This window comes from Leptinotarsa decemlineata, unplaced genomic scaffold (genome assembly GCF_025532065.1).
Source record: "Leptinotarsa decemlineata unplaced genomic scaffold, Ldec_3_MD MMD2_P_RNA_scaffold_12, whole genome shotgun sequence".
Lineage (NCBI taxonomy): Eukaryota > Metazoa > Arthropoda > Insecta > Coleoptera > Chrysomelidae > Leptinotarsa > Leptinotarsa decemlineata.
Genome location: NW_027412526.1, coordinates 7,610,313 through 7,636,513, shown reverse-complemented (window position 1 = coordinate 7,636,513; position 26,201 = coordinate 7,610,313). Strand labels below are relative to the sequence as shown.

At 33.4% G+C, this 26,201-nt stretch overlaps 3 protein-coding genes across 7 annotated transcripts in view; 2 read left to right on the top strand and 1 right to left on the bottom strand.

Moving 5' to 3' along the window:
• The window catches only part of upSET (SET domain-containing protein upSET), a 45,286-nt gene extending 38,679 nt beyond the window's left edge, over positions 1-6,607 (top strand). For 2 of the 4 annotated variants that reach the window (XM_074173544.1, XM_074173536.1), the window contains 6 exons: positions 1,900-2,021; positions 2,082-2,417; positions 2,471-2,678; positions 2,777-2,884; positions 3,013-3,504; positions 5,328-6,607. In XM_074173544.1, the coding sequence (XP_074029645.1) occupies positions 1,900-2,021; positions 2,082-2,417; positions 2,471-2,678; positions 2,777-2,884; positions 3,013-3,504; positions 5,328-5,407 (1,346 nt within the window). In that variant the 3' untranslated portion in view covers positions 5,408-6,607. Of the gene's footprint in view, positions 1-1,899; positions 2,022-2,081; positions 2,418-2,464; positions 2,679-2,776; positions 2,885-3,012; positions 3,505-5,327 lie in introns of those variants that run through there. The other 2 variants (XM_074173540.1, XM_074173549.1) reach the window with 2 other exon arrangements.
• Positions 6,608-10,251: 3,644 nt separating this feature from the next.
• LOC111508700 (uncharacterized) lies at positions 10,252-13,388 on the bottom strand. 2 transcript variants are annotated; one of them, XM_023164286.2, is made up of 2 exons: positions 13,236-13,388; positions 10,252-12,174 (listed from the first exon to the last, which is right to left on the bottom strand). In XM_023164286.2, exon 2 carries the CDS (start codon positions 12,169-12,171, stop codon positions 10,378-10,380), a length of 1,794 nt encoding a protein of 597 aa, XP_023020054.2. In that variant the 5' UTR covers positions 12,172-12,174; positions 13,236-13,388; the 3' UTR covers positions 10,252-10,377. The 2 variants fall into 2 exon arrangements, with proteins under 2 accessions (XP_023020054.2, XP_074029614.1); XM_074173513.1 differs by lacking the exon at positions 13,236-13,388 and adding an exon at positions 12,605-12,914.
• Positions 13,389-13,949: 561 nt separating this feature from the next.
• APC7 (anaphase-promoting complex subunit 7) lies at positions 13,950-24,869 on the top strand. Its single transcript, XM_023164287.2, has 6 exons — positions 13,950-14,294; positions 14,353-14,817; positions 16,751-16,984; positions 20,983-21,317; positions 21,432-21,549; positions 24,259-24,869. Exons 1-6 carry the CDS (start codon positions 14,226-14,228, stop codon positions 24,748-24,750), a joined length of 1,713 nt encoding a protein of 570 aa, XP_023020055.2. The 5' UTR covers positions 13,950-14,225; the 3' UTR covers positions 24,751-24,869.
• Positions 24,870-26,201: the final 1,332 nt, after the last annotated feature.

Genomic DNA, 26,201 nt, shown 5'->3' with positions numbered 1-26,201 from the left:
TTATATTCTGCCTTAATTGTTGATTTATAAAGATAATTTTCCTTTTTTAATGTAGATTATCTAGATACGTATAAATTATTTCAACTTGATATAGGCGCTGTTGCCAATATGTGAATTAGAAACAAATCCCTTTAAAAATTAAAACTCAACATTTGAAACATCAATTTGAATACTTTTCGAAGTGAATTTGAAAAACTCATGAATTAAACTCAACTTTATTCTGTTCAAACTTGCATTTGCTGTAATAACCCAAATTGAGGAACATTCCCCATTATCAAAATATTTTTTTTGTAAAAAAAGAATTATTGTAATTTTCACGAAATGACTATAAAAACCAGTGATAATTTTTCAGACTGTCAACTAGAATAGTTGAACCCCTTTCATCTTCTGCTGTCTTCAATTCTCTTTTCATATGTCTCTTTTAGCAATATTCTTTTTCTCAGCACTATCCAACATTCCAATTTGTGAAAGAAAATAATTCCAGGTTCAAATTTAGCATACAGGGTGTGTATAGAAGTAATTCGAACTTCAACTGGATGTGGATTTTCTTTTTTTAAAGTAATGAATATTATCCCTCATATATCTCAAAAACTGACTTCATAACCTTACCAATAGGTAAAACTCTCTTAGCTTAAAGCTAAGAGAATAACTTTTATTGTATGTGTTCCAATTAACTTGACATACACATTCATGTATTTCATGGCTTACTTCAAAAAAAGAAATTATCGCTTATCATGTTTCTCGTGAAAATCATCTGTGACTTTTTTAATTAAGTATTTTTATTAGTTAATTCTTGTTGATATCCTCATTTTCTGAACAGAAATTTTTGGGTAGCTACTAATTTTCAAAAGACATTTGGAAATTATGAATGGCTTGATATTGATACAAAAATTATTGGTCTCTCTTTTTCAAGACGACCCTGACAGAAATTTAGTTGGATTTCAGTGAATACAAATATTTATAATCTCAATGAACGACATTGACAGGAAAATTCTGGATTTCAGTAACATTCGGAAATTCGAGCTCTTAATAAAAAATGATAATGATGTGGTTTCGGGAAGAAACGTCGGGAAATATAGATGTGATATATCAACGAATTTGTAATTATAATGACTACGAAAATGTATAAAACAATATACAGTTCCGTATTTAAAAAAACATATGTTGATGATGGAATTCAATGAAAGAAACGTTGCATTGAAAAATGAGTTCACCCAGATAATAAAGCACATGAAATAAAGCAAAAAGTTTCTTTGTCATTTTTCGGTATTATTTAAAATGGAGGCGGTAGAGCAAAAAATAAAATCTGTCATTTTGTTTTTTGCAAATATCTCACAAACCGTTGATAATTTCTTGGATCTGAAAATACCATTGTGTTGCATCCCTAAAAAGGTAACTTTCGTTCCATTTAACCGTCCTTGTACGACCTACCGTTTCCAAAATAGCACTAGTGGTATCAGCTAAAAAAACGGCCTGGATTTCATATATTTCTGTCGTGAAAAAATGCACTCTTATTCTTGAATTGGATTGCATTTCTTAGAAGTCAAACTCAGATACTAGAAAAAAATACTTGTTACCATCAGAATTCATTCTTCTAACAAAGTCTTCCCCACAATTCTTTTTGTCAGACAAAAAGATATTTTCTCTAATGATTGAAAATATCAAGTGTGGAAAAAATTGATGTCACTGGATATTCTTACCTTCGGTAGTGGTTTTTTGTAGCACAGCAGTTACTACGTCATCATAGAGGAAAACTAAAAAACAAATAGTGGGTCAGGTAAAAATATCCCAAGATAAGACAACTTTAATCTCCCGCTCAAAATATTACTGGACAAATTTATTCCAATGTAACTAATAAAGTATAAAACCGAATAAAACTCTGATTTTCGATATTTTCAGACTCTCCACCGCTAAGCGATATGGTGGCTCCTCCCAAAAAGAGAAGGTTGCCTCGACAATCCTTATCGATGGACTCACCTCCTAGTACTCCAACAAGTACTCTCCCACCATCAAGTTTCAATGTAAGGACCGATGTGAATCCATTGAAAATTCATGGTAAACTCAGTAAATTACCTTTTCAGAATCCTTCCAACGAAAGGACGAATCCAGAAGGATGTGTGGAAATAGTGTGCAACAGTAGCGGGGGCGATAGTCCCCTGCAGACATTGGAATCTGACGCCATTTTGAAGGAACGCGCAGCAAAAATGAAACAAGAATTTGGTAAGGCTCTGGTGTCGTCGAGTCTGGAACTTCCTCGATCTGACTTGGGGCCTTTGAGTTGTTTGGACCCGAGGCTGTCGAGAGAAGGGCAGATCTTCAATACAGATCTAGTTGGCACGGTGGAGAAGACATTGAGCATTCTCGGACTGGAAAACAACAAGCCCGAGTTGCCAACTCTTCCCAAAAGAAAGGTAAAGGTAATCAACCTCCGCATGTTTAATAAGTCTTCTCTTAACGATCTTAGTTTTAGCTCTCTATAACAGAATACAGGCAGAGGAAGAAATTGAACACCAACGATAAGGGAGAAGACATGGAAACGGAATCGAACTGCTTGGAGGAGACAAATTCGTCAGAATCTTTCAAAGTAACTGCCAGGGCTAGGTCTGCTAGTAACAGCAGCAGCACTTCCCTGACGTCCAGTGACGACGAAATGGCTCCTCCTGAGATAATTACCAAAAGTGAGTGAAAATTCAGTTGAAACTGAATTATTGATGATTTAGAATACTTGTCGGCATGATAGGTTTGTATTAAATGTGTGTGTGTTGTTTTCTTATAGCTTCGGCATTCAATTGTGAGCCCACAGAGCTTGAAAGGGAGAGAGAATTAGCCAGTTTGAGACTGAAGAAGACTTTTGGGTTGGCAGTTGACGGCGAACCTCGACCTGGTGAGTACTACAAGACTTTTAATGTAGGTTCTTCTTTTTTACTATTGCCTAGTAATGATTCCATGAATAAATGATGTTTTTCAACTAATATTACAGCAGGTTGTTCTCATGTCGGTTGCAATTTTCAGCTTTGAACGTCGAGGCGATTCTCAATTTAGAACTGGACCCCCCGAAAATGAAGCCAGTGATGCCATTACCGAGCCCGACATTCCCTATACCTGGCAGCAGTTCTGAGCTTGTGACTCGGGATGTATCGACCCACCCACTTTCGCTCTCGTCTCCGATCGACAGTTGTAAGTCTTCGTCAGCGTTTATGGCCCTTCGAGCCGACTCGCCTGTAGTGGATGTTGAGGAAATGGAGACGGAGGAAATTTCTGTAACGGACGACGCACCCGCCATTCTGGACGGCAGCAAGGAATCCTGCAGAGCGCCACCGAATCTGTTTTATACTCCAGACGAGGAAGAAGTATCGGAAGAGGAAGAAGAGGAGGATGAGGGGGAAGAGGAAGAGGCGCAATGCGAGGCTGTTTTTGAAGAGACTGAGAATATTAGTTATGTACCGCCATTCAACAATCCAGTGTATCCCAATGAGAGTTTCACGCCGTTTTCATCAACTATCGGTGAGTAGTTAAGTGACATGTTACTTGTTTTGAATAGAGAACTGTCCTGTTTTGCTGATGGCGTAGAAAAAATGAGTTGGGAAACTTCTTAATGACTCCCCATAGATGTCGAATTATGTCAGATCTAGAGCTCTTACTACTACTTTCCTTAAACATTCTTTAAAAATCTTCTCGCTTCTTTGCTGTTTGTCAGCTTTTAGACTTGCCCATTTCTTCCAAGTCTCGAGGAAACACTGTAGCTCCGTGTATTTGCGTTTTTCCTCCCAGTTTTTACCTATCCAACAATCTTGTACCTGGTATTCTGGTTTTTATAGGTCCCGTATTAGAAATTTGTCATATTCATGACTTGGATTGTCCTTTAATTACTCACCTACTATTAGATAGTCCTTTGCATAAAATATGAAGAGTTGTCTCTATTCTTTGTTTCAGTTAAGGACTCTGTTATAAAGTCCTATTTTGTTCAGTTGTCCTTTAAATGGAAAATGTCCAGTGAGTAGTCGTGATGTTATTCTGAGCCGATCTTTTCTGATACCTGTACAATGATTTTCCATTTGAAGGTGTTTCCTCAGTACTTTTTGTTTTTTGGTTGGCCTATTTTCTGACCTGGTTTCTTAACATATAAACATGGAAACGTCTTATCAACTTCTGAAGCAGATTCAATATCAAAACATGTTGATAAAATTAAAACTGTATAACAAATAATTAACAAAGAAACAAGACAGACAAACAAAAAATTCGTGTTTGAATGGGGAATGTTACTCAATTTGGGTTATTACAGCAAATGCAAGTTTGAACAAAATAAAGTTGAGTTTAATTCATGAGTTTTTCAAATTCACTTCGAAAAGTATTCAAATTGATGTTTCAAATGTTGGGTTTTAATTTTTAAAGGGATTTGTTTCTAATTCACATATTGGCAACAACGCCTATATCAAGTTGAAATAATTTATACATATCTAGATAATCTACTTTAAAAAAGGAAAATTATCTTTATAAATCAACAATTCAGGCAAAATATAAATTATAGTTCAATACCACCTCCACAAGCCACATATAAAACAGTTGTTTTGTTATTTATTTATATAGAGGAAGATAGGTTAGGTGCACAAAATATCATATGTCACAGAATGTCTCGGAACTCGGAACATAAGTAAACAGAACAGCACGCCTCTGAAATATGTCATCTTTGTTTGTCTCATACAGGTAACAGATTCATTGTCCTTTATTAGCTATAACCGATGTTGCCAAATGGTGAAATAGAACGAATCCCTTCAAATGTTGAATGCATTATTTCATTCCTCTTTTTTAAGTATTTAAATAATTTTTTAAAGAAAAAGGTTGAAATGAAATGCATTGTTTTAGAGGTCTTTTATGAAAACAACTTGATTTTAGTCAGGAGGAACATTCCCCATTGAAAGGGGTATATATTTCAGAGAGATTATTTTTTGGAAAAAACTTTTTGGCTTCGGATTCTCCATCTTTATATGAAAAATTGTGGGAAACTTCCAAAAGAAAGAAGAAACTCTTTACAAGTACGTGAAGATCATACGTAGAAGCTACTTTTGGATACAAACTCTAAAAAAAAGCTCTCTTGGAACAACTACTTTCACATGAACATTAAATTACACAAAAGAAAAAATGCTTTCGAAATAACTACTTTCATATGAACATTGAATTATTTGAAAATCATTTTTTTCTTTTGAATACTAAATGAGAAATAATAATGATAAAAATATTTGTAGTTTATAGAACATAATTACAATTTTACTCAACTGGCTATATACGAAGTCCTTAATTAATGAAAATAATTCATAATTGATTTTTAGATGATGAGGCTCGTTACGAAGGCAGGAATCCTTCGCCGCCTCCCCACTTGGAAAAGTCGGAATTCGAAGAACAGTTGTGAGCTCACGAGAATATTAATTAATCGTTGGAGAGTGCAATTTATTTCGTAAACTTGTTATTTATAGAGAGAAAGTATTATAAACGCAGTGTACAGAGTTGTTTCATTTTTGGAGATTTATTTTTCGATTAATTGGTGTCTACAAGCCCCATTAAAGTTATTTTATTTCCCAGTGATGTGAAATTTGTTGTTGATTTGATTTTTCTTCTATTGAATTTGTTGAGTTCCTTTTAGATATTTTTGTAGATATCGATAGAAATGTGTACACTTTGTAAATAAAGAAATTAATTTTATCAATAAGTAGTAAGTAGAAAGCCGTTGATTTTTTCAGATATATTTTTTGCTGGCAATATCGATTCACCGTACTTGCTCACAGAAATCTCATTTGTATATAAGATTGGTGTATTTAATTCATTTAAGAGGAATACTCGACACGAGTCTAAAAAGGTGATTCGATGCTGCGTGACCGTGTAAAAGTACAAAATTATTTAAGAGGTGATCTCGTTTTTCGACAGTAGAATGTTTTTTATTATTTTTTTATAGAGTTAAGAACACCACTTGGGTTGTTAGGTAAACAGTGATGTAAAGTAGCTGACTGTAGGAAATAGACTTCCCTAAGGATTTTTGTAATTTGTTTTATGTTGTTGTTGCTTACAATTTTCCTTGTGACTTCTGCAAAATGATTTAGACGTTGCTCGTTGAAAGTTTTAAAGCCAAGGACTGCTGATGACACATCACTCTATAAGTTTGTGGAGGTCACTTTTTGTATATATTTTGGAATTGTACATAAGTACTATATTTATACATATATACATATATCAATTTGTAAATTTCGTACTACAACCAGTGTTAGTTTTGTTCATGTGATTAAATTATTTATTGATGAGCGGTCCTCAACGCAAATCATCCTTGTGTTGGAGACATCTCATATCCGGATTTGCGTGTTATTTATTGCATCGACTCTGTACAAAATTTCTTAATAAAATTTAAAAGAAAAAATATTTATTGTTATTAGAATCAGTATTAAATAAATCTATGAGATGGCGATAAATAACTCGGAAATCATCAAAATTGTCATGGACATCGAGTTATTAATTACATAAAACTATTTTAATATATAATATGGCTGTACATAATAAATAACATTAATGAAATTGATGTTGGTACGTTCTGTACAATTATTTAATAAATTCTCTAAAATTGTGTGCTGCGTTTTCTTTGAAACTGAAACATCGGTGATTGTCTTTTTGTCAATTTGATGCTGTTACCGTTATTTCGGGGGTTGTTAATAATAATAATAGACTTTATTACCCAATAGTTAGAAACCATTTACAGGGTAAACTAAGTATATTAAAAACTAATATAGATCCTTATAATTACAAGGCTACACAATTTGAGAAAATTAATAACAGAATTATATTATAAAAAAAACTATACCAGAAAATTAAAAATTCTTCATGGAATACTGAGACACAGTGTTAATATATTCTACGGAATCAAAATTCTTATCAAACAAATTTGAAATTGAATTGAAATTATTGCAAATGCTAAAGATGGTGACTTTAGGTACAAATTGGTTCTGGCCAGTCGGCTGTAAAAAGTTTTTGTACTTCTAATTCTAAAATGTGGCACACAGAAATTAAATTTATAAGAGATAGCACCTCCATAGCATTCCACAGTTTCTGATTGATTATTCTATATTCACCAAAAAAGTTATACCAGTCAGACCCTTTTCTCGAAGCCTCATGCAAATATGGGCGCACCTTCATTAACAGACTTGTTGAAATTATACAACTTATACAGTTAAAACTTATTTTTATTATTAGTCAGTGGGCTATGTTTGAAGACAGACAGTAAACAAATATGAAGAAATGAACTTAAAATGTTCAAGCCAGTCACAGATATACTTATACAGTAGGTATTAGCTAGGGGAGTAGTTGTTTTCTGATAGGCGTCAGCCCATTCAACCTACTGTGTAGGTAAATCTGAGACTGGCTTGAATATTTAAAGTTCGTTTCTTTAGATTAGTTGAAACTTATGTCGGAGAATAGTCACTACATAAACACTAAAAATACAAGTGAAAATGTAGAAAGTACTTGAAAAATTTGATGATGTAAATGTTGAAAGCATCTTTTAATAACATATAAACTAAATATATAGACATGTGCTAAATGACCGTTGAAAATTTCTACTTCATTTGACCATTTTACATACTATATTATATTTATGGCAAGCCAAATATACAAAAATACTTGTTTGGAGTTACAAAGATAGAACCATCTGCTATAAAAAAATATAAAAGTAAAGAGTTCAGGTAAATTGAAAATATAATTATAAAATCAATGAACTAAAGGTCTTTCATAAATTGAAGACCCTGCCATGTCAATATATTCCTCAATGTTATAAAAACAGTGTTGAAGAAAAAACTGTTCACAAGTAGATTTGAATTTTGCAAGGCTTGGTGACTGCAGATACTAGTGAAGATGATTGTAACGAATCTGAAGTCGTCCCTGACCGATATGTCGGCCAGCGAGCAAACACATGATATAACCCCAAAAGGAATGCAGTCGGCAACCGCCGTTTAAATTCCAGTTGAGTACCGAAACAACTATGGAATTCTAGAACCATCGTTACCGATATATAAGGCCGATATATAAGCTGAACTCCACTGCCCTCGTCCCAAGAGGGCAGTGGAGTTCAGAAAGTGAATGAAGCTGTTAAACAAGGAATTCAAATAGTGGAAATAAATTAAGCGTTAGTTGCTAAGTGTTGTAAATAAATTAGTTTGTGATGGTGAAATATTGTTAGAAATAAATTTGTTTAAGACAGTTAATTCTTTAAATTGTTACAATGATTATACAAATGTAAGGTTAGTGGGTTTCTCTAACTAATTGTTAATTTATGTCTGGGTCCATGTTTCTAGACTAACAGTAATATATAAAAAAAGACAATACTAAAAATAAAATAATGTAAAATATATAAATTCGTGTGAACGTGATTGAGTATGTTGAAATACATTCTAGATATGTTTACTGATCCTCGTTTTGAATACATAAATTGTATTAGATTCCTTGATGTCTTGTGGTAGCTTATTTGATTCATCAAGTCCTTTTTTATAGAATAATGATTTCATTGAGTTTGCCATTTTCCAATTAGGGGGATGAAACATATTTCCTCTAATAGTATAGTTGTGTATTTGGGAGTCAATCGTAGTAAATTCTCTTAGATAATCTGGAAGTAGCTTGTGTAATATCTTATAAATGAAAATCATTGTTAGTTTATAAAGTCTATTTTTTACTGATATCCACTGCAAGCAATCTAACATCGCTGCAATACTGGTAAAACAGCATTTGTAGTTGTGAAATTTTATTTGAATCAAAGCAGTAAAGTAAGCTACCACAATAATCAAAATGAGACTGGATAATGGTGTTATATACTGTAATATTGAAGTATGTTAAAAGACATTGGAAAATTCTAGAGAACAGGTTGAGTTTCATATGCATGAATATCGCAATGTCTGTCAAATTCATTAACGTTTTCATGAATTTCTATTCGACCATTATAGATATATAATGTTGGGAGTGGCATAATGCCAAATTTAATAAAAAAAGGGGCGACAATGCTCTTTGTAGCCTGCTTTTGGTGTTATTCTGTCCCCTAAAAATACTAAAGGAGTTACCTGAATCAGCCCCAAATCATAATACCATATGGCATAACTTAGTGAAATAATCCATAGTAGGCTCTTTTGAGCGTCGTCAAACTGACCACATTATTTAATCGTCTCAGAACAAATAAAACAGTAAACATTTTGCTAGTCACAGCTTTGATATGATCAGACCAGCTCAATCTAGTACCAATAACGAATCCTAAAAAATGTATCCTTTTAGTTGGATGAAAATTTGGATTTGAAGATACAATTATGTTTTGAGTTTTATTTTCATTCAGAGTCAGCTTATTAGCAGCAATTCAATTATATGCTAATGTTTCGCTACGTCGCATCATAAATTGTAAGCTGATTGTCTTTGCTAGAACATATAAAGTCGCATCATCTGCAAACAAAGTACATTTTGCAGGTTTTATGAGACTGTATAGATCAAGAACACTAGTGGACCTAAAATTGAGCCCTGAGGAACGCCATGCTTCATTCCTTTGAGGTCTGACTTTATGTTGTTCACTTCAACAAAGAGCCTGTTAGGAATAGGACTTTGGTCAGCTTTCATTGATTTCATTTCAAATTTTTTTCATTTCTACACATTCAAAGGCATCTGAAAACTTATATGGTCCCAATAATTTAAAGCATTCCACATTTACACTGAGCTTCTCTGGTCTATGAAACCGAATATGTGATACATATTCCTTGTAGCGAGCTATCAAAGTCTGTTTAATTTGACCAACAACCTTTTTGTTGCAATACTCAAAGCTTATTTCGTAAATGCCAGACTTTTTCATTTTACGAAATGAGCTGTGAGGATTTCGCTAAATCGTATGTCGGTCAAACGAAGAGGACTATATTAGCTCGCTAAAAAGAGTATGTTTCACATATTTGGTTACGTAAAGTCTATGCTCAGTATGACGTTGAAAGACCACTGTTGAGTCCAGTATATGACAAGTTTTTATGTGTTAGTCATCTTCTGATAATGCTAGAGACACGTGTTTAGAGACAGTATTTTTGTTTGTGTTTTCAATAGATTCATTTACTGCAGAGGTTCCGAATTCTACTTATCAAATATAGATCATCTGAATCATAATTGAAAATAAAATTGGTTGTATATAAACACAATTTTTTTAAACTTTTCTTTTATTTTTTCTCAGCTGTTTTGTGACAAGAACATGTTTCTTCAAACTAATCAATAATTAAAAGTATATTTTTTCAAATAAAAGGTATTGGCTTTTCAACTAATCTAATTAGAAGACAGGAATGAAAAAAGAGAACAGTTCAATATTTAACATATTATTTCTTAAAAAAATTCTCCTCAGTCCAAATTGAGACTTCTCTTTTTTATGGCCTGTGGTGGTTTCATGGATTTCTGTAAATTCTCAAAAATTTGATCAAGCGTGATACCTTTTTCTACTTCACCACTCAAACTACTGGATTCATAAGAGGACACATCAACGAATTGCACCTTTTTTGGAGAAGTGGAATTTTTCTTATGATTGAGAGCAGTTTTTAGGATGCCAGTTGGTTGTTCCAGTTGCTTTTTTAGGCTAGCAAGATTTTTTGAGCCTTCTTCCATACGTGATTCTAAAAATCCTTTCTTATTTTGGGTTTCCTCGCAAGAATTTTTCACACTGTTCAAGACAGTTTGGAGATTTTCAAGTTTTTCAGACAAATATTCTTGAGAGGACATTAAGTAAGCCTTGTTTATCATCAATGTTTGAACTAAATTGTCCTCTATTATTTTTTGCACCTCAGCTTGTAACAAGTCTGTCTTCTGCTTTTTCAACAAAATTTTTTCATCTAACTGTTTGATTCCCAACATCAGCTGCCTGTTTTGGTTCGCCTTTTCATCAGTAGCAAGTTTTCTTTCAATAGCCTTATTTTTTTCTTCTAATTTATCAGCATATTCCTTAAGCTTCACTTCAAAAATTTTTCTCAAGTTTTCGTTTTCTTCCTCCAGAAGACGTACTTTTTCCTCCAAGGGTTCTGTTTCATATTTGTGGTTTGTCAAAAGTTCTTTGTATTTTTCAGATGCTAAGGTTAGTTGGGAAGATTTACTTTTTGAACTTTCTATTTGTTCGGCCAATTTTTGTTTCAAAGCATCCCATGTCTGCAATTTTTGGTCTAAATCATTTCTGAGATTTTCAGTTTCTTCCTTAATAACGTCTATTTCATCTTCCAAATTACAGTTTTGATTCTGAAGATGTGTCAGGTGCCCCTTTTTTTCTTCAACTTGCTTATTCAATGCGTTAATATTTATTTTATGTTCATCTTCTGATTTTGATATATCAATTTTATACTTTTCCAGGAGTGCTTTCTTTTCCCTCAAGGAATCTTCCAAATTCTTTCTTCTTTCCTTCAATGAATTGATGTCCTTCAATTTAGAGTCGTTTTCTTCATTATATTTGTGAACAAGTTTGCTCAAACTCTCTTTGTGCTCTGCAATTTGAAGCTTTGAAAGTTGATTTTCATTTTCTTGTTTTTGAAGATCATTCTTTATATGACTCTCCTCATCTCTCCTATTTTTTATGTCAGTCTCAAGCTGGTTGATTCTAGACTTCAAATTTTCTGAATGTCCCATTTTCTTCTTTTGATCTTGTGCTCTATTAAGATTCTTCTGACTCTTTTGCTTCAGAGTTTTCACAAATTCTCCCAGTTTCTCAACGATGGCTTCATTACCAAGTACTTGTTGATGCAAATTTCTAATTTCCAAATTCGAGAGCTGAACCCTTCTATCCAAAGATTCATTTTCAATGTCGAGTTCTTCAATCTGCCTCTTCTCATCGTTGATTTGTTTGAAAAGATCTGATTTTTGTTCACTGAGAATCGAAAAAGTCGTTTTATCCGATTCTTGTGTAAAAATAATTTGTTTGTATTCAGCTCGGAAAATGGTCTCAACTTCCTGATATTTTAGCAATGAATTTTGGGTTAAATTTTCTTCGGCAATCTCCATCTCGACATTGCTGGTTTCTTCCATTTGCTGTTGATGATTTTCTGGGTGGAAAACTGCATCCGGATTCTCGGCCTGTACAACATTCTGCTCTTCATAATACCTGGCATATACTTCCTCAGAGTGAGAATCTTCTTCCATGTACTCTTTGGACTCCATAGTCTGATATTCCATTACGATGATAAAAATGTTACAAAATTAATCAAACAACAAAAAGATATATACGTCGATTATAATCTACAGGTTTCTCTAAAAATGAAAATGATGACTGTCTTATGTTTATTTGTAAGACTGTCAGCACAGCCTACATGTACTGAAAATGACAATTTTACTCGCAAGAGAAAAATGCGACTTTTGTTATAGATTCAAAAGTTTCCAAATATTTTTTTAATTAATAATCTTAGAAACTGCATATTTCCCCATTTTAAATATTGCGCTCTATATCTATGCATATAACGAAAAAGGTACATGTTCTATGACAAAAACTCTCATGGCACAGAATCACAAAAATGCTAATTTTGAGATTCAGTGTCCATGGATATAAAAAACAAAATAGTATTCCAGGGAACCATAGGGACAAAACTTTACTAACCTAGACTGAAAAATTAAGATTGATATGTTATACATCAAATTAATTATGCCACGCTTTCTAAAGCACAAAACACATGTGACAACGCCTGAAAATTGTTGAACTTCTTCAAACATAAAAACAGACATGAAAAATTTTATGTCAAAATCAAAGACAGAACTAGAAAAAATATGGATTTTTTGTTTGAGTGAAAGAGATCTTAGGTAGAGACAAGTATTGTATATTTTGGATACTCAATTCCAGCAATTCTCATCATGAAAAAACACCAAATATAAATAAAAGTACTGGAATTAGCTAACTAGGTAAAAATATGTAGACTTTTGAAGTGCTTTCTACAGCAAATAGATAATATCTAATACATCATACACCAAACTTTCATTTTGACAAAGTTGTAACAAGGCAGCGAAATTAGCACAAGGACGAAATAGGTTGAATATTGTAGGTATATAAATATCGGTCATTTGTAGATATAATTGTAAGTAATAGTAGTACTTGTCAGTCCCCACTGCAGACAAAAAACTAGGTTAGGTTCATAAAAGCTTGGCTACAGTGCATTATTTCATTCCTAACAATGCGAAATAGATCAAATTCCGATTTATTTTCATTCCTGACAATTTAGATAAAGTAGAATTACCAGTTTACACTTGTTTTAGCCTTTTGGGTATCGTCAGTGCCTGGCAAGCACCTTTTGACTGAAGATTAATTGTGGAAAATCAGGACTAGTACTATAAATGTAACAGCTAAGTTCGCTAACCCAATTTTTCATTCGATTCTGGCAGCAAACTGCAGACACATTATTGTCGTTTGATTCTAGCTCATTAGATGTTATCAGTACTATATAGCCAAGTGCAAGGTTGTGCAACAATCATCATCTCATCATCAACAGAAGCCAGCCGCACTTTGTGGTTTAGGTCGGTGTGTGTGTTGCTCTTTTATATTTTGATGTGAATTTGATTGTTGTAAAATTTTTCTGAAAACTTTTGGGTAAATAATTTTGGTATTCTAATATAGATTTTGATATTTAGATTAGGAAAACTAAAAATTTCAAATTGGCTTCTCTGAACAAGGATGGAGTCATTAAGACAATGTTGGATATATTCAATCTGATTACTTTTGATACCGGCTGGACACTAAAATAGTTATAAAAAATATAATTTTGATCTACACATCGGAGATATAATAATTATTGGATCGGACATCCATCAGTCCTTTGCTACTTGATAAAGTACATTAGAGAAAGACAGAGAAATACCGTACTTATATACATGGAATACTGTGGAAAGATGAGATAATATGAGCCGTAAATTTCCATCTTTCACAATTCACAATCTTTCTGTTTATTTGGTTCACATTTAGGAGGGACCAACTGATTTAAAAAAGTATTCCATTTTTTTCCAATAATGATGTCCTGTCTTCTAAAAACCAGTCCAATACATGTAATGTCTATGATACAAACCCTGTCATGAAAAAAAAAAAGATAAAGATAGAAGTATAAACAATAAACAAACATAAGCATAACCTCAACTTTTGAATTACTTTTGTCAACAAATAGTTTCATTACATTGTATGGGCATTAAAATATCTGTTTTCTATAAAAACGGAAACCATTTTGTTACCAATTGAGATGAATCTCGTACTCAAACATCTGCAGGCTTTACATGAACAGGAACTTCATTCAAATGTTGCCAAAGTAGTAAGTAAGCAAATTCTTTTGCACTATTGGTTTTACAAAATTATTATTTTTATTTCAGTGTGATTTGACTCTATCTATTGGTGAGCAGAAACCAGAGACATTCAATCTTCTAACGAAATTACAAGTAATATTATATTATGCCGAGGCATTACTCAATTTGGAGCAATATTTACCAGCTGAAAATTTATATAGACAGTCACTGCAAATGAGAAAGAGTATTCTAATGAAAGCAAAGAACACAAATACAAAATTCAATGAAAATCAGAGTGAAATTCCAACTGATGTAATTATCAAATATAATATACATCTTTGTTGTTTAGCCCTCAAACAAAAAAATGCTGCAGCCGAAATTTTGCAAATGATTCCTGCCAGATTACGTACACCAAAAATTAATATGGCCCTCGGAAACGTTTACTTAGATCTAGGCATGGATCGTTCTGCAGTGACCTGTTTCAAAGAAGTGTTGAGGGAATGTCCTCTGGCTCTGGACGCTGTGGAGAAACTCTTGAAGTTAGGCATAAAGGTTATTTTCTCGTGTTTTTACTTGAAAATTTTATGAATTTTGGTCTCTTGATAAAAATTTAGAGAGCAAAAAACTCAAACTATGGGTGTTTTGCTATGAAAATTGTTGTGAATTAACTTGGGTATCAGTTAGCCAAAAATGTATACAATTTCGGGGATCATGCACTTACGAATATTTTCAATTCAATGAACCTAAAACTAAACTAACCAACATATAGGAGAAGAGGATTTGGTAATTTGAATAGATTGAACGGCAATGATAATGATGATTTTTGTCCAACAGATATGTGATGGAATTAAAAGATACTTCATGAAAATCCATAACATATTCAACTTCATTGTGAGATTGCCTTTGAACAGTTTACAAAACTGCAACACGCGTTTCACTATTCAATAGCTTTTTCAGGCGTGTTCTTACTAAGAATATCCTGCCTAATTAGTGCTTTATATAATATAACAACTCAATAACTAATAATTTTACCTGAGGTCAGCTATAAACTAATTGGAAATTTGAACAATAGGAAAAAAAATATGAATTTTAAAAACTACACCTCACGATTTGATCTTCACAAACTTTATTTTGAAAAATATATCACAACATATATCGCTAGCACAATAGCAATGAACAACAAACATGATTTTTCAATTTTTCACAAACCGTCCTATATGGATATTACTATACATTACGATTCTACCCATCCTTATCAACACAAAGTAGCAGCTTATAATAGCATGATTCACAGATTAGTCAATGTTCCTCTTTCAATAGATAATTTCGATAAAAAACTTGATATCATCAAGCAAATTGGGGTTAACAATTGGTTTAAAGCCGAATTAATAAACAAAATACTTGCCAAAGCGATTAGAGACGTTTTTCCTATTGTTAAGGTAGATAATCAAAATTATAGACGTTTAACGTATTTTGGACAACCAACGGAAAAAGTGGCTTCATTTTCAAGGAAACGAGATATTGAAATTGCATATAGAACAAGTAATACGTTGGGAAAGTTGGTTAAAAATAACAAAGACAAAACATCCAAATTAGAGAAATCAGGAGTATATAAATTGAAGTGTGGAACGTGCCCTAAGGTATATATTGGTCAAACCGGCAGAACATTTAGGAATCGAAGCCAGGAACATCATACGAGCTATGTTAATAAGAAAACAAATTCAACATATTCAAATCATCTTCTAGAAGAAAATCATATCTTCAACGAAGAGTTCGAAATTTTGCACATAGAAAATAAAGGTTTGAAACTGAATCATTTGGAAGCAATGGAAATCAATAAACTTAAAAATTCAAACATTCTTGTGAATGACCAACTAGATTTGAAGAGATCACCATTATTGAACTAGTTTTTTTAAAAACAGAGAAGAATTATTATTGATGTAGATGGGAGGCAATATGCTTCAGGTGATCATAATCGAATAGGTACGTTAGGTAGAGGTTTAAATAAAAAAAATTGGAGGTAGTCTCAGTTATGGTTACCTGTAGAATATAAATATTAATGTAAGAACAACTTGAAGTATAAATCACTTGAAAAAGCTAATGTCTTAGCGAATCATATTGTGATATGTTTTTCAAATAAAGTTTATGGAGATAAAATCGTGAGGTGTAGTTTTTGAAATTACTATGGATCTTCATCAAGTAACGGCCGAATCAATCAGAAAAAAACGTTTAATTATTGTTTTTGATGGAGTGAAGTCCTTATAACATTTTTCAAGCCGATGCTTCGCTTGAACGGTATTTTTTCCCATCAAGAGTATAACTATGAGTATAATAACATCATGAAATTTCAACAGCTTTCTTTTGAAGGTTCAGTACTAACTGAAAAAGCGGTGAATGCAATAAGACTAGCGCAATCTATGTGTTAGGCCCGAGACTTTGCAACCCAAATAGTAAGTGAAACAAAAGATTTGTTTTTTTTTTATAGGGAGTTGAAGTGAATTCATTAATGGTAGAAGTCACATCAGAAATATCCTGGTTGAACACTTGGCTGAAAGCCCAAGCTCAGTTGAACTCTAGAGACTTTGTGAATGCTATAAAATCTTTCAAAAGCATGGATGCACATGGGTTACTCAAAGACAACACATCTCTGCTCGTAAATATGGCTTATTGCTACCATTACATATGCGAGGACAATAGAGCAATATCGATTTTGCAGAAAGTGAGTATGAAAGTGATTTTTATACATCAGAACTAACACTAACGTAAGCATTAGATGATTCAAATCATACTTTAGGATCGAAAGCAGTTTATGAGATTTTCAACAGGCTCAAATATGGAAGAGATGAACAGGTGTCCCCGAAGGTTCCATCTGGGATCATCAACAATAATGTTTATTAATGATATCACACACTCTGCCATAACAGCTCACATCACAATATTTGCAGATAGCATCACGTTGTTGTGGCAGAATAAGGTTAATTTGAAACTAACGTAAGAAGCCAAGAAGAGGTGGAAAAGAAAGCACTAAGTCTATGAGAAGTTTTTTTAGTTCTTTTTTGAAAACTCCAATTTTCTTAGCCCGTTTTATTCTGTTAGGAAGATGGTTGAAAAGCTTGATTGGCATATAGTGGGTGCTTTTTTTAGTTGCTCTTAGTCTATGAAGAGTGATAAATATATTCATTTGTTCTAGTGGGATACTTCCTTCACACCACTTAGTGAAGAGGTGTGAATTTTTTATAAATGAACTTTAGACATTTATAGATATAAATCGCGTAGATTGTCATTATATTGGTGGATTTGAATACTGTTCTGCAAGTTTGGTTATTATTCTTTTTTGAACTTTGAAGATTATTTTGATATTTTGATTGCTACCCCATTGCCGTGTATATTGTTTTTGTAGCCTCGCTATGCAGATATTTTGATGTAACTATAATTCCATACGATATTACACTTAGTTTGCGAGGTTTTGAATATGAGAAGACCAATTCATGTTCTCGTCGATGTGGATTCCTGAAAATTTGGTGTTGTGGGACAGTTCAAAAGAAGAGTTTTGAAGGTCCACCCTAACTATATAATCAATGTTGTCTTGGTTTGTTCTAAACAAAATAATATGTGTCTTCGATTCATTTAGTACAAGTTTATTTTTATTGAACCAGTCCTAAGTTTTGTTGAATAGATCTGTACTATTTACCATCATATCTGGGAAGGTTTCACCACCTGATAACAGACTTGTGTCATCTGCGAAGATAGTTTTGAACTGACGTTGGTTTAGGTTTAGATTACATAAGTCGTTCAAATAAATGACGAACAAAACAGGGCCGGCAATGCTCCCCTGCGGAATTCCCACGTCATTGGGTATGGTTTCGGATTTATAGAGTCTTCCATTTCGTTTAATTTCTACAGATTGAAGGCGATCTGATACGTAGGATTCAACCCACTTTAGCGCTGAACCTCTTATTCCATATCTTTCTAATTTTTATTAACATTAGTTGATGATTCAAGCTGTCATATGCTTTGGATTGATCCAAGAACATCCCGAAAGCTATCAATTTTTCTTCCATCATGTTCCTTATATTTTGTGTGAATTTATATATGGCCGTTTTTGTTGATCTACCCTGTAAGTATCCATGTTGAAGCCTACTAAATAAGTTACATTGATTCTTAAACTCTATAATTCTCACTGACATTACTAGCCTTGGTTTCAACAGTTTTTTTTCACCAAAAAGCGATGCTTTATCAACAGGAAATTTATTTTTACCCTTTTTCTTTGAAATTACAAAAGTTGCTACACTCAGAATTTTCTATCTCACAAACTAATAGTCTGACAGCTGTGAAATTTCTACAAGTGTATTTTGAAGGTTAGGGTTAACTAAAAATCATATGACTTCATACTAGTGGCGCCACTAGTATGTGGCCCATCTAGTATAATCAGTCTAAATAAAAATCTCATATCTGGCTGATTCATCATCAGGTCAGTTTCAAGAGAGCTAAGTAGATGCTATGCAAGATCAGGTTACTTTGCCCACATCACATATTATGGCAAGTATGCAGCAAAAAGAGCTGAATCGTTTTTGTTCCACAGAAACGAGTTGTTCGGTATTTGTGCAAGGCAAAGTTCGTGGATCCCTGCAAATCAGTATTCATTAAATAACAATTTCTCAGTGTAATTTTTCTGTTTATCCACGATACAGTAAGTCTGATGCATAAAAATATATTTGAAATTATCACAAGTCACACCATAATTCATGTCAAGATGACTTGATCTGACTTATCCTGCCCACGTCAATGATGGTAAAAGATTTATTGATGTACAATGGAATAAAAGTGTACAACAAAATCTCATGAGGTTGAAGTTATTCCTTGATTATTTAAAAAAAAATTGAGCTATATTACGATTGATAAAGTCTGTATCAGTTTCAAAACGTTCTTATAGGACGAAACTGCAGTAACGTTAGTTATAAATAAAAGTGGTAAAAAACATAGTTTCAATTCTCATTTATCATGATGATTTTCTACTACGTAGTAATGGCTACATCCATCAAGTTATCTATTAGTATGAGTTTTCTTTCAATAAACACTTTTATCAAGAGTATTTATATATTTTTTTGAGGATAACATCGAGTATATATGTATACTTGATAATGGAGTTAAACCTGAAACCGGTCGTATAAATAAAATCAACTAGTGGTAATTAGACAAAAGTGTCTTTATTCATTTCATTAAAGGAATCATGAATTACCACAAAATAAACAAGTCATCAATCACATACAGTGTCACCATTAAAGTGCGCACCATATGGGAAACTTTTTTTTCGAAAAGTTTCAATGAAGTTTAACTTCGGCACTTGTTTGTGCTTTAAATTTAACTTGAAATGATGCGGCCAACTGCGACCCACTGACGTTCAGTGTCTGTCAAATTCAACTTTTTTTTTGAAAAAAATTGAAAAAGTGCATTTCTAGATCGAATTTAACAAAAAGTTACTTGAAAAAGTTGTGTCTACAGCAATTTTATATCCATATGCCAAATTTTATGCAACTAGGATAAAGTTAACGTTTTGCTTATTTTTGACAGATATCCCCTTTATTTTAAAAAACAAGTTCGGCTAATTGTCATCAATTCATGTATACATAACAAACTCATCATGGAGTTTAACTTTTATAAATTTTTACTTATACGGACATTTTTAGAGAGAAATTAAAAATTTGCTATAAAAATTCTAACATGACTGGTGCAAAGTTTCAATCACTTGGCTATTTTCTTAAACAAAACTTTGATTTTGAAAAAGCAGAGGCAACTAAAAAAAATGCAAATAATTTCGATAGAACTATTATTATTATTATAAATTTTAAACAACAATAATATTATAGAAAATACAAATGGGTACAAAAAATTACTTATTGATCTAAATGAGGTTGTCAAACACTTATAGCCTACATTTCAGTATGTCGTCCTCCACGTATTTTTAATAAATCGGGGATTTATATTTGCACAGCACTAGCGAATGGTATTTTCCAGATGTTGTATGTCAGTGAATGGTCTACTTCGGTACACGTCTTGTTTTAGGTAACCCCACAAGAAAAAGTCTAAAGGCGTCAAGTCGGATGATCTAGGTGGCCAATAATGTTCCCAGTTACGTCCAATAACTTTGCCTCTGAACATTTATTGAAGGGACTGTTTTACAGCAACCTTATGATGTATTGGTGCGCCATCAAGCTGATACCATAAGTCGTATTTATTATTTGAAGGCATATTATCTAAAACTTCACTAACCTCATTATTTAAAAGTTTGAGATAACCGACGGATGATAAAGTTTCCCTAAAGAAAAATGGCCCAATTATTTGGTCGTTAAGTATCCCACACCATGCATTAGTTTTAAAGGAATACTGATCACCACATTCAACTGTGAAATTGGGATTTTCTTGGGCCCACCATCGGCAATTTTGAGAACTTACCGTTCCATTTGAAGAGAACGTTGCCTCATCTGTCCATAAAATTTTATAGGGAAACTTTACATTTTCTGAATGAAAACCTTTTCGAAAAAAAGTTTACCATACGGTGCGCACTTTAATGGTGACACTGTATATCACAATATATGACATACTATTAGTGATTACTTTTATATTGTTAATATAAATGTATCTCAACAGGAACTTGTTTTCTTAGAACAATAAGTTTATTTCTTTCCCCCTTTCACATTTCACAGAATCAGTTTTTAGGCAATACGCTTGGACCCTTTTCTAACTGTTGGAAGGGATTTACTCTCAACATTGCTGGCTGCCTCTGGCACGAAGGAGCATATTCGTGCACTTGAAAATCTAGTTCCCACAACGGAAATGTCTCTGTGGACATGCGAACACTGGGTTGTCCTTGGAAACTATAATTATGCTCTGAAGAAATACGATAAGGCCGCTTATTTTGGACATCAAGCCTGTTTAATGAACCCCAAAAACGTAGAGGCCTTTCTGTTGAAAGCAAATACTCTTTTTCAAATAAAAAAATTCCAAGAGGCAGCCAATCACTGCACTGAAGCATTGCAGTTATGTGATTACAGGTGAGAGGTTTTTGCTGCTCTCCTTTATGAACCTTTCTTTTTTGTTAATGAGTGTTGGAACTGCTTCGAACGGAGAGAAGTTCAAAATAGATTCATATTCAATTTTTTTTTCAGATATGATATCCACAAATGTTTAGTTGAGAGTTATATACAGAGTAATAGACTGAGGGAAGCCGAATCAATGGCCATGACTGCTTGTAAACAGTTGAACTTTAGTGCACAAGGATATTGTGTAAGTAACATTTTTTTGGGTTTATTGAAATTTAAATAGGTGTTATGAATTTTCACAATAAATAAATAACAAAATATAACAGTAAGTTATAAAAAAATGTATTAAATAAATGATTAAATCTGGAAAAACAGGTAGATTTTTAATAAACAATTAGGTAGGTAGGAAAACAGGTAAAATACTGGCATTTTATGTCACAATTTATTTGTATAAATGATTAATTTTAGCGAAACAGATATATTTAGAAAGCACAATTAATACAATATTATTTCTAGGAAAATAATTAATATATAAATATGTTTGTTAGTAACATTTTATGAGAACAAGTTCAATAATGGTGACTGAATAACTTTCTGTTGGTCGTTTGAACTAAAATTTAAATAGTGGCATTCATTGATTTTCAGAGATTCTGTCAGGTTTAATTTTTGTCCTTTATTCTCTGTTTGTAATATGTCTATGTTGAAATCGTGTTCTCTGAAAGGTGGCAAATATAGGTGGAATTAGTTTTCTCCAGCTCAAAACTGTTTAATGTTCCACGATTCTCGTTTTGAAATTTCTTGATGCTTTCTTTATGGACATTATCCACATGTTAGTTTGTATACCTCTGATTTGTTATATTTGTCCCTTCTTGACTTGTTGTTCTTTATATGTCTACAGTAAGCTCGTAAAAAGTCCCTCCCCCTTTAACTTTTGAACAGAACAAGCTATCGAGGTCAGATAAAATTCAGGTTACATTTTACCTGAATCGCAAAAATCGCATTCTTTTTCGTTTTGTCTAGGATCAAAAAGCAGAAAACACTGTGCTGAAAAAAGCTCAATATGCCTTGACCTTCTGGAAACTGGTGGACGCGAGCAATTTTATTCTTATTTTGACATTTCCAATTGGTCACGTGTCAAATTGTCGTATTGTATTGTCCAATATTTTCATTGTTTTTTAATAATTAGTTATTAGTTAGTTTGTACATTATCTATAGAACTATTGCTTCGTCTAGTAACAGCTCCATCTCGTGAACAAAGCCCCATGTACACACACTCTAACTAACAGAGATCAAACCATGTCTGAAGACTGTATCAAGAAAACACGTATAGGCACTAGAAAATGAATGTTTCCAAATAAAATCTCAAAATATTCATCCCTCCCAACTACCCCCACCGTAGGCTTTGGTAAATGCCTGCCGGAAAACAGCTACTTCCCCGGCTACTACCCCGCTCGATATTGAACTATATGCGACAGACATTTATGCAAGATTCCTCACCGAGGTTATTCTTGGTTATGTTTTGTAAATATAACACATGGATCAATAAGTCCCGAGACTAACAATGAAAACAACATTTTTTTTACAAAATTTTTTTTTATTCATCAACATAATCTCCTTTTAGGGAGATACAATGGTTCCAACGCTTTTCCAATTTTTCAATACCATGTTTATAAAAAAATGTATCTTTCCCTTCCAAATAAGTTTCAGTTTCAGCGATGACCTCCTCATTTGAGCCAAATCTTTTTCCCTGGAGCATTTTTTTAAGATCAGCAAAGAGCCAGTAGTCACTGGGGGCTAAATCTGGTGAGTATGGGGGGTGGGGAAGCAGATCAAAGCCCAATTCGTTTAATTTTGCCATTGTTTTCATCGACCTGTGGCAAGGTGCATTGTCTTGGTGAAAAAGGATTTTTTTTCTCTGCATGTGCGGTCGTTTTTTTGCGATTTCCTCCTTCAAACGTACCAGTAAGTCAATATAATAATCACTGTTGATCGATTTACCTTTTTCGAGGTAGTCAATGAAAATCACGCCATGCGCATCCCAAAAAACTGACGCCATCACTTTGCCAGCTTACTGCTGCGTTTTCGGACGTTTCGGACGGCTTTCGCCAGCTGTGCGCCACTCAGATGACTGCCGCTTTGACTCTGGAGTGTAGTGATGTATCCATGTTTCGTCCATGGTCACGTAACGACGCAAGAAATCTTTTTTGTTGCGAGTAAATAGCGATAAAAAGCTTTCTGAATCATCGACTCGTTGCTGTTTTTGTTCCATCGAAAGCAATCGCGGCACCCACTTAGAAAAAACCTTTTTCATGCTCAATTTTTCATGAAGGATAGTAAATACACTTCCATATGATATCTGTGTCATCTCAGCAATCTCACGGAGCTTCACTTTACGATCTTTCATTACAATTTTTGTCACTTCACTCACATTTTCCGGTGTAACAGCTTCCACAGGTCTACCCGAGCGTTCTGCGTCATTTGTGTCGGTACGACCACGTTTAAACTCGGCAAACCACCGACAAATCGTTGCTTTTGATGGACAAGAGTCCGGGTAACATTTTTCAATCCATTCTTTTGCTTGCACGGTGTTTTTACCCATTAAAAAACAATGTTTTATCAGAACACGAAACTCGGTTTTTCTCCATTTTTTAAACAAACTACAAAACGACTTTACTCTAACCTCGATAACTCAGCTGTTTCTGGTCCGATCGACTTAAAATTTCGACACGTTTCAAGCAAAGGTTAGTACTCTAGAAAGACGTGGTTACTGGTTTACTAAGAGCGCCATCTCTGGGTTAGTCTCGGGACTTATTGATCCATGTAGTATTTATCTCTCTTCTCATTTTGTTTTGATGATATCCCTAAACTATTTATCTGATTATATATTGGATTTTCAAGATTCATATTATATAAACTGGAAATTAAATTACGAAGTGAACGAAATCTTTTTCAGTTGCACGCTTCAGTTTTGCTGAAAGACACAATTGCTTCAAGCAAAACAGTTCGAAGAACCCTAGAAAAAGCTGTGGCGCTCGACAAAAACGGTTCAACGAACGCGTTATATATGTTAGTAGAGTTCCTGATGGGAGAACAGCAATACGAGCAGGCGTCTCAATTGCTTCTCAAGCACATCGAATCCCAGAAACCTTCTTCTCGGCTTCACCAACTGCTGGGCGACTGCTTCGTTAATTTACAGAAAGATGACGACGCCTTTCATCATTACACCGTCGCTCAAAAACTCGATCCTACGAATCAGAGGGCCAACGAAGGCTTGAACAATATAGGTAGGAGTTTGTCGTTGAGCAAGAGGGAGAGCTATTACACTTGCGTGGCGGGGGAGACGTCTTACACATCACAAGGTACGAACTCATCGGATCATGAGGCCGATCCGGAAAGCGACACTGATGCGTGGCCGGCAAACGCAGATTTAGAGAGTTTCGATTAGATGTGTTTTTGTTAGTTGTTCATAATTTTTTATAATTGTACATACGTTAATATTTATCTCTTGTTGGCCAAACTTATTAATTGCATCTCAATAAATGAACTGGCTTCTATGTTTTTTAATACTGGTTTTCTGTTTGACCATGATGTTGAGCTTCGTCTCCAACTTCAAATAATATACCGTGTTTTAGCTGATCCCACTATTACTCAGGATATTGTCGGTCTTCAGTAATTATTTCAGTGAGGTGTATTCAAAATCTAGCTCACTTTTCAATAAAGTTAGACAGACAACAATAATATTCATATTTAGGAAAAAAAAGTTTTTGGCTTTCTACTACTCCATCTTGATACAAAAAAAAAAATGTGCGAATCTTCCAAAGAAAGGAAGGAAGTAATCAATTTGAAAATAAGTAACTCTATACATGGATGTGTAGATCATGCAAAGAAGTAACTTTCAGACACAAACTGGAAGTAGATCAAACTTATTCCGTGACATTAAAAATCGTAATTCATAAATGAAGTGTGTGTATTTTCTATAATATTATCCATTTTGGTACTGAAGAGCCTTAGAGCAAGTGTCTTAAGGCAAAACATCGATGTATACCAGTGAGGATGACAGTGACGTTACCATTCATTTAAAGTAGAACTCCTGTGAATGATATCTGATTTTATTCCATAACGAATGTTTGGAATACAAGCTGAGTAAAGAAAAGTATCTTCTGTATAATTCAATGTTCATATGAAAGTATTTGTTTCGAAACATTTTTTTTCGTGTAATTCAATGTTTATATGAAAGTGGGTTTCAGGAGGACTCTCTTCCAGTTTGTGTCCGAAAGTTACTTCTTTGCATGATCTACACATTCATGTATAGAGTTACTTATTTTCAAATTGATTACTTCCTTCCTTTCTTTGGAAGATTTCCACATCTTTTTTTGTATCAATATGGAGTGGTAGAACGCCAAAAACTTTCTTTCCAAAAAATCAATCACTCCCCCTTTAATTCATTCATATTCACTTTTGTCACAATCAAGAAAATTTGATTATATCTACAATAAAAAAACTAAAGGATAAAATAGGTTCAGATATGATTCCATAATTTTTAATGAAGCAGGGGCAAAAATTAGCAAAATCCTTAATAAGAATTTTTATTTCATGTCTGATATCTGAAAAATTTCCAGATATTAGGAAATTAGCTAGAGCATTTCCAGTATACAAAAGTGAAAAAGCACATAAAGAGAATTACAGACCCATATTATTTTATGTATGTCTTCTTAAGTTTGTGAGATTATTTTATATAATCGAATATATGGCAATATTCAATGGCAACTAAACATCAACATGGATTTTTGGGAAAGAAAGTTTTTGGCTTTCACTACTCCATCTTGATACAAAATATGTGGGAGTCTTCCAAAAAAAAAGGAAGGAAGTAATTAATCAATCAATCTGTGTTAGGAA

Excerpts from the sequence above, each read along its gene's own strand:
- LOC111508700 (XM_023164286.2), bottom strand. The coding sequence starts at position 12,171 with ATGGAGTCCAAAGAGTACATGGAAGAAGATTCTCACTCTGAGGAAGTA.
- APC7 (XM_023164287.2), top strand. The coding sequence starts at position 14,226 with ATGAATCTCGTACTCAAACATCTGCAGGCTTTACATGAACAGGAACTT. Across the intron at positions 14,295-14,352 it reads ATTCAAATGTTGCCAAAGTA|TGTGATTTGACTCTATCTAT; the intron begins GTAAGTAAGCAA and ends TTTTTATTTCAG. Across the intron at positions 16,985-20,982 it reads CAATATCGATTTTGCAGAAA|GCAATACGCTTGGACCCTTT; the intron begins GTGAGTATGAAA and ends ATCAGTTTTTAG.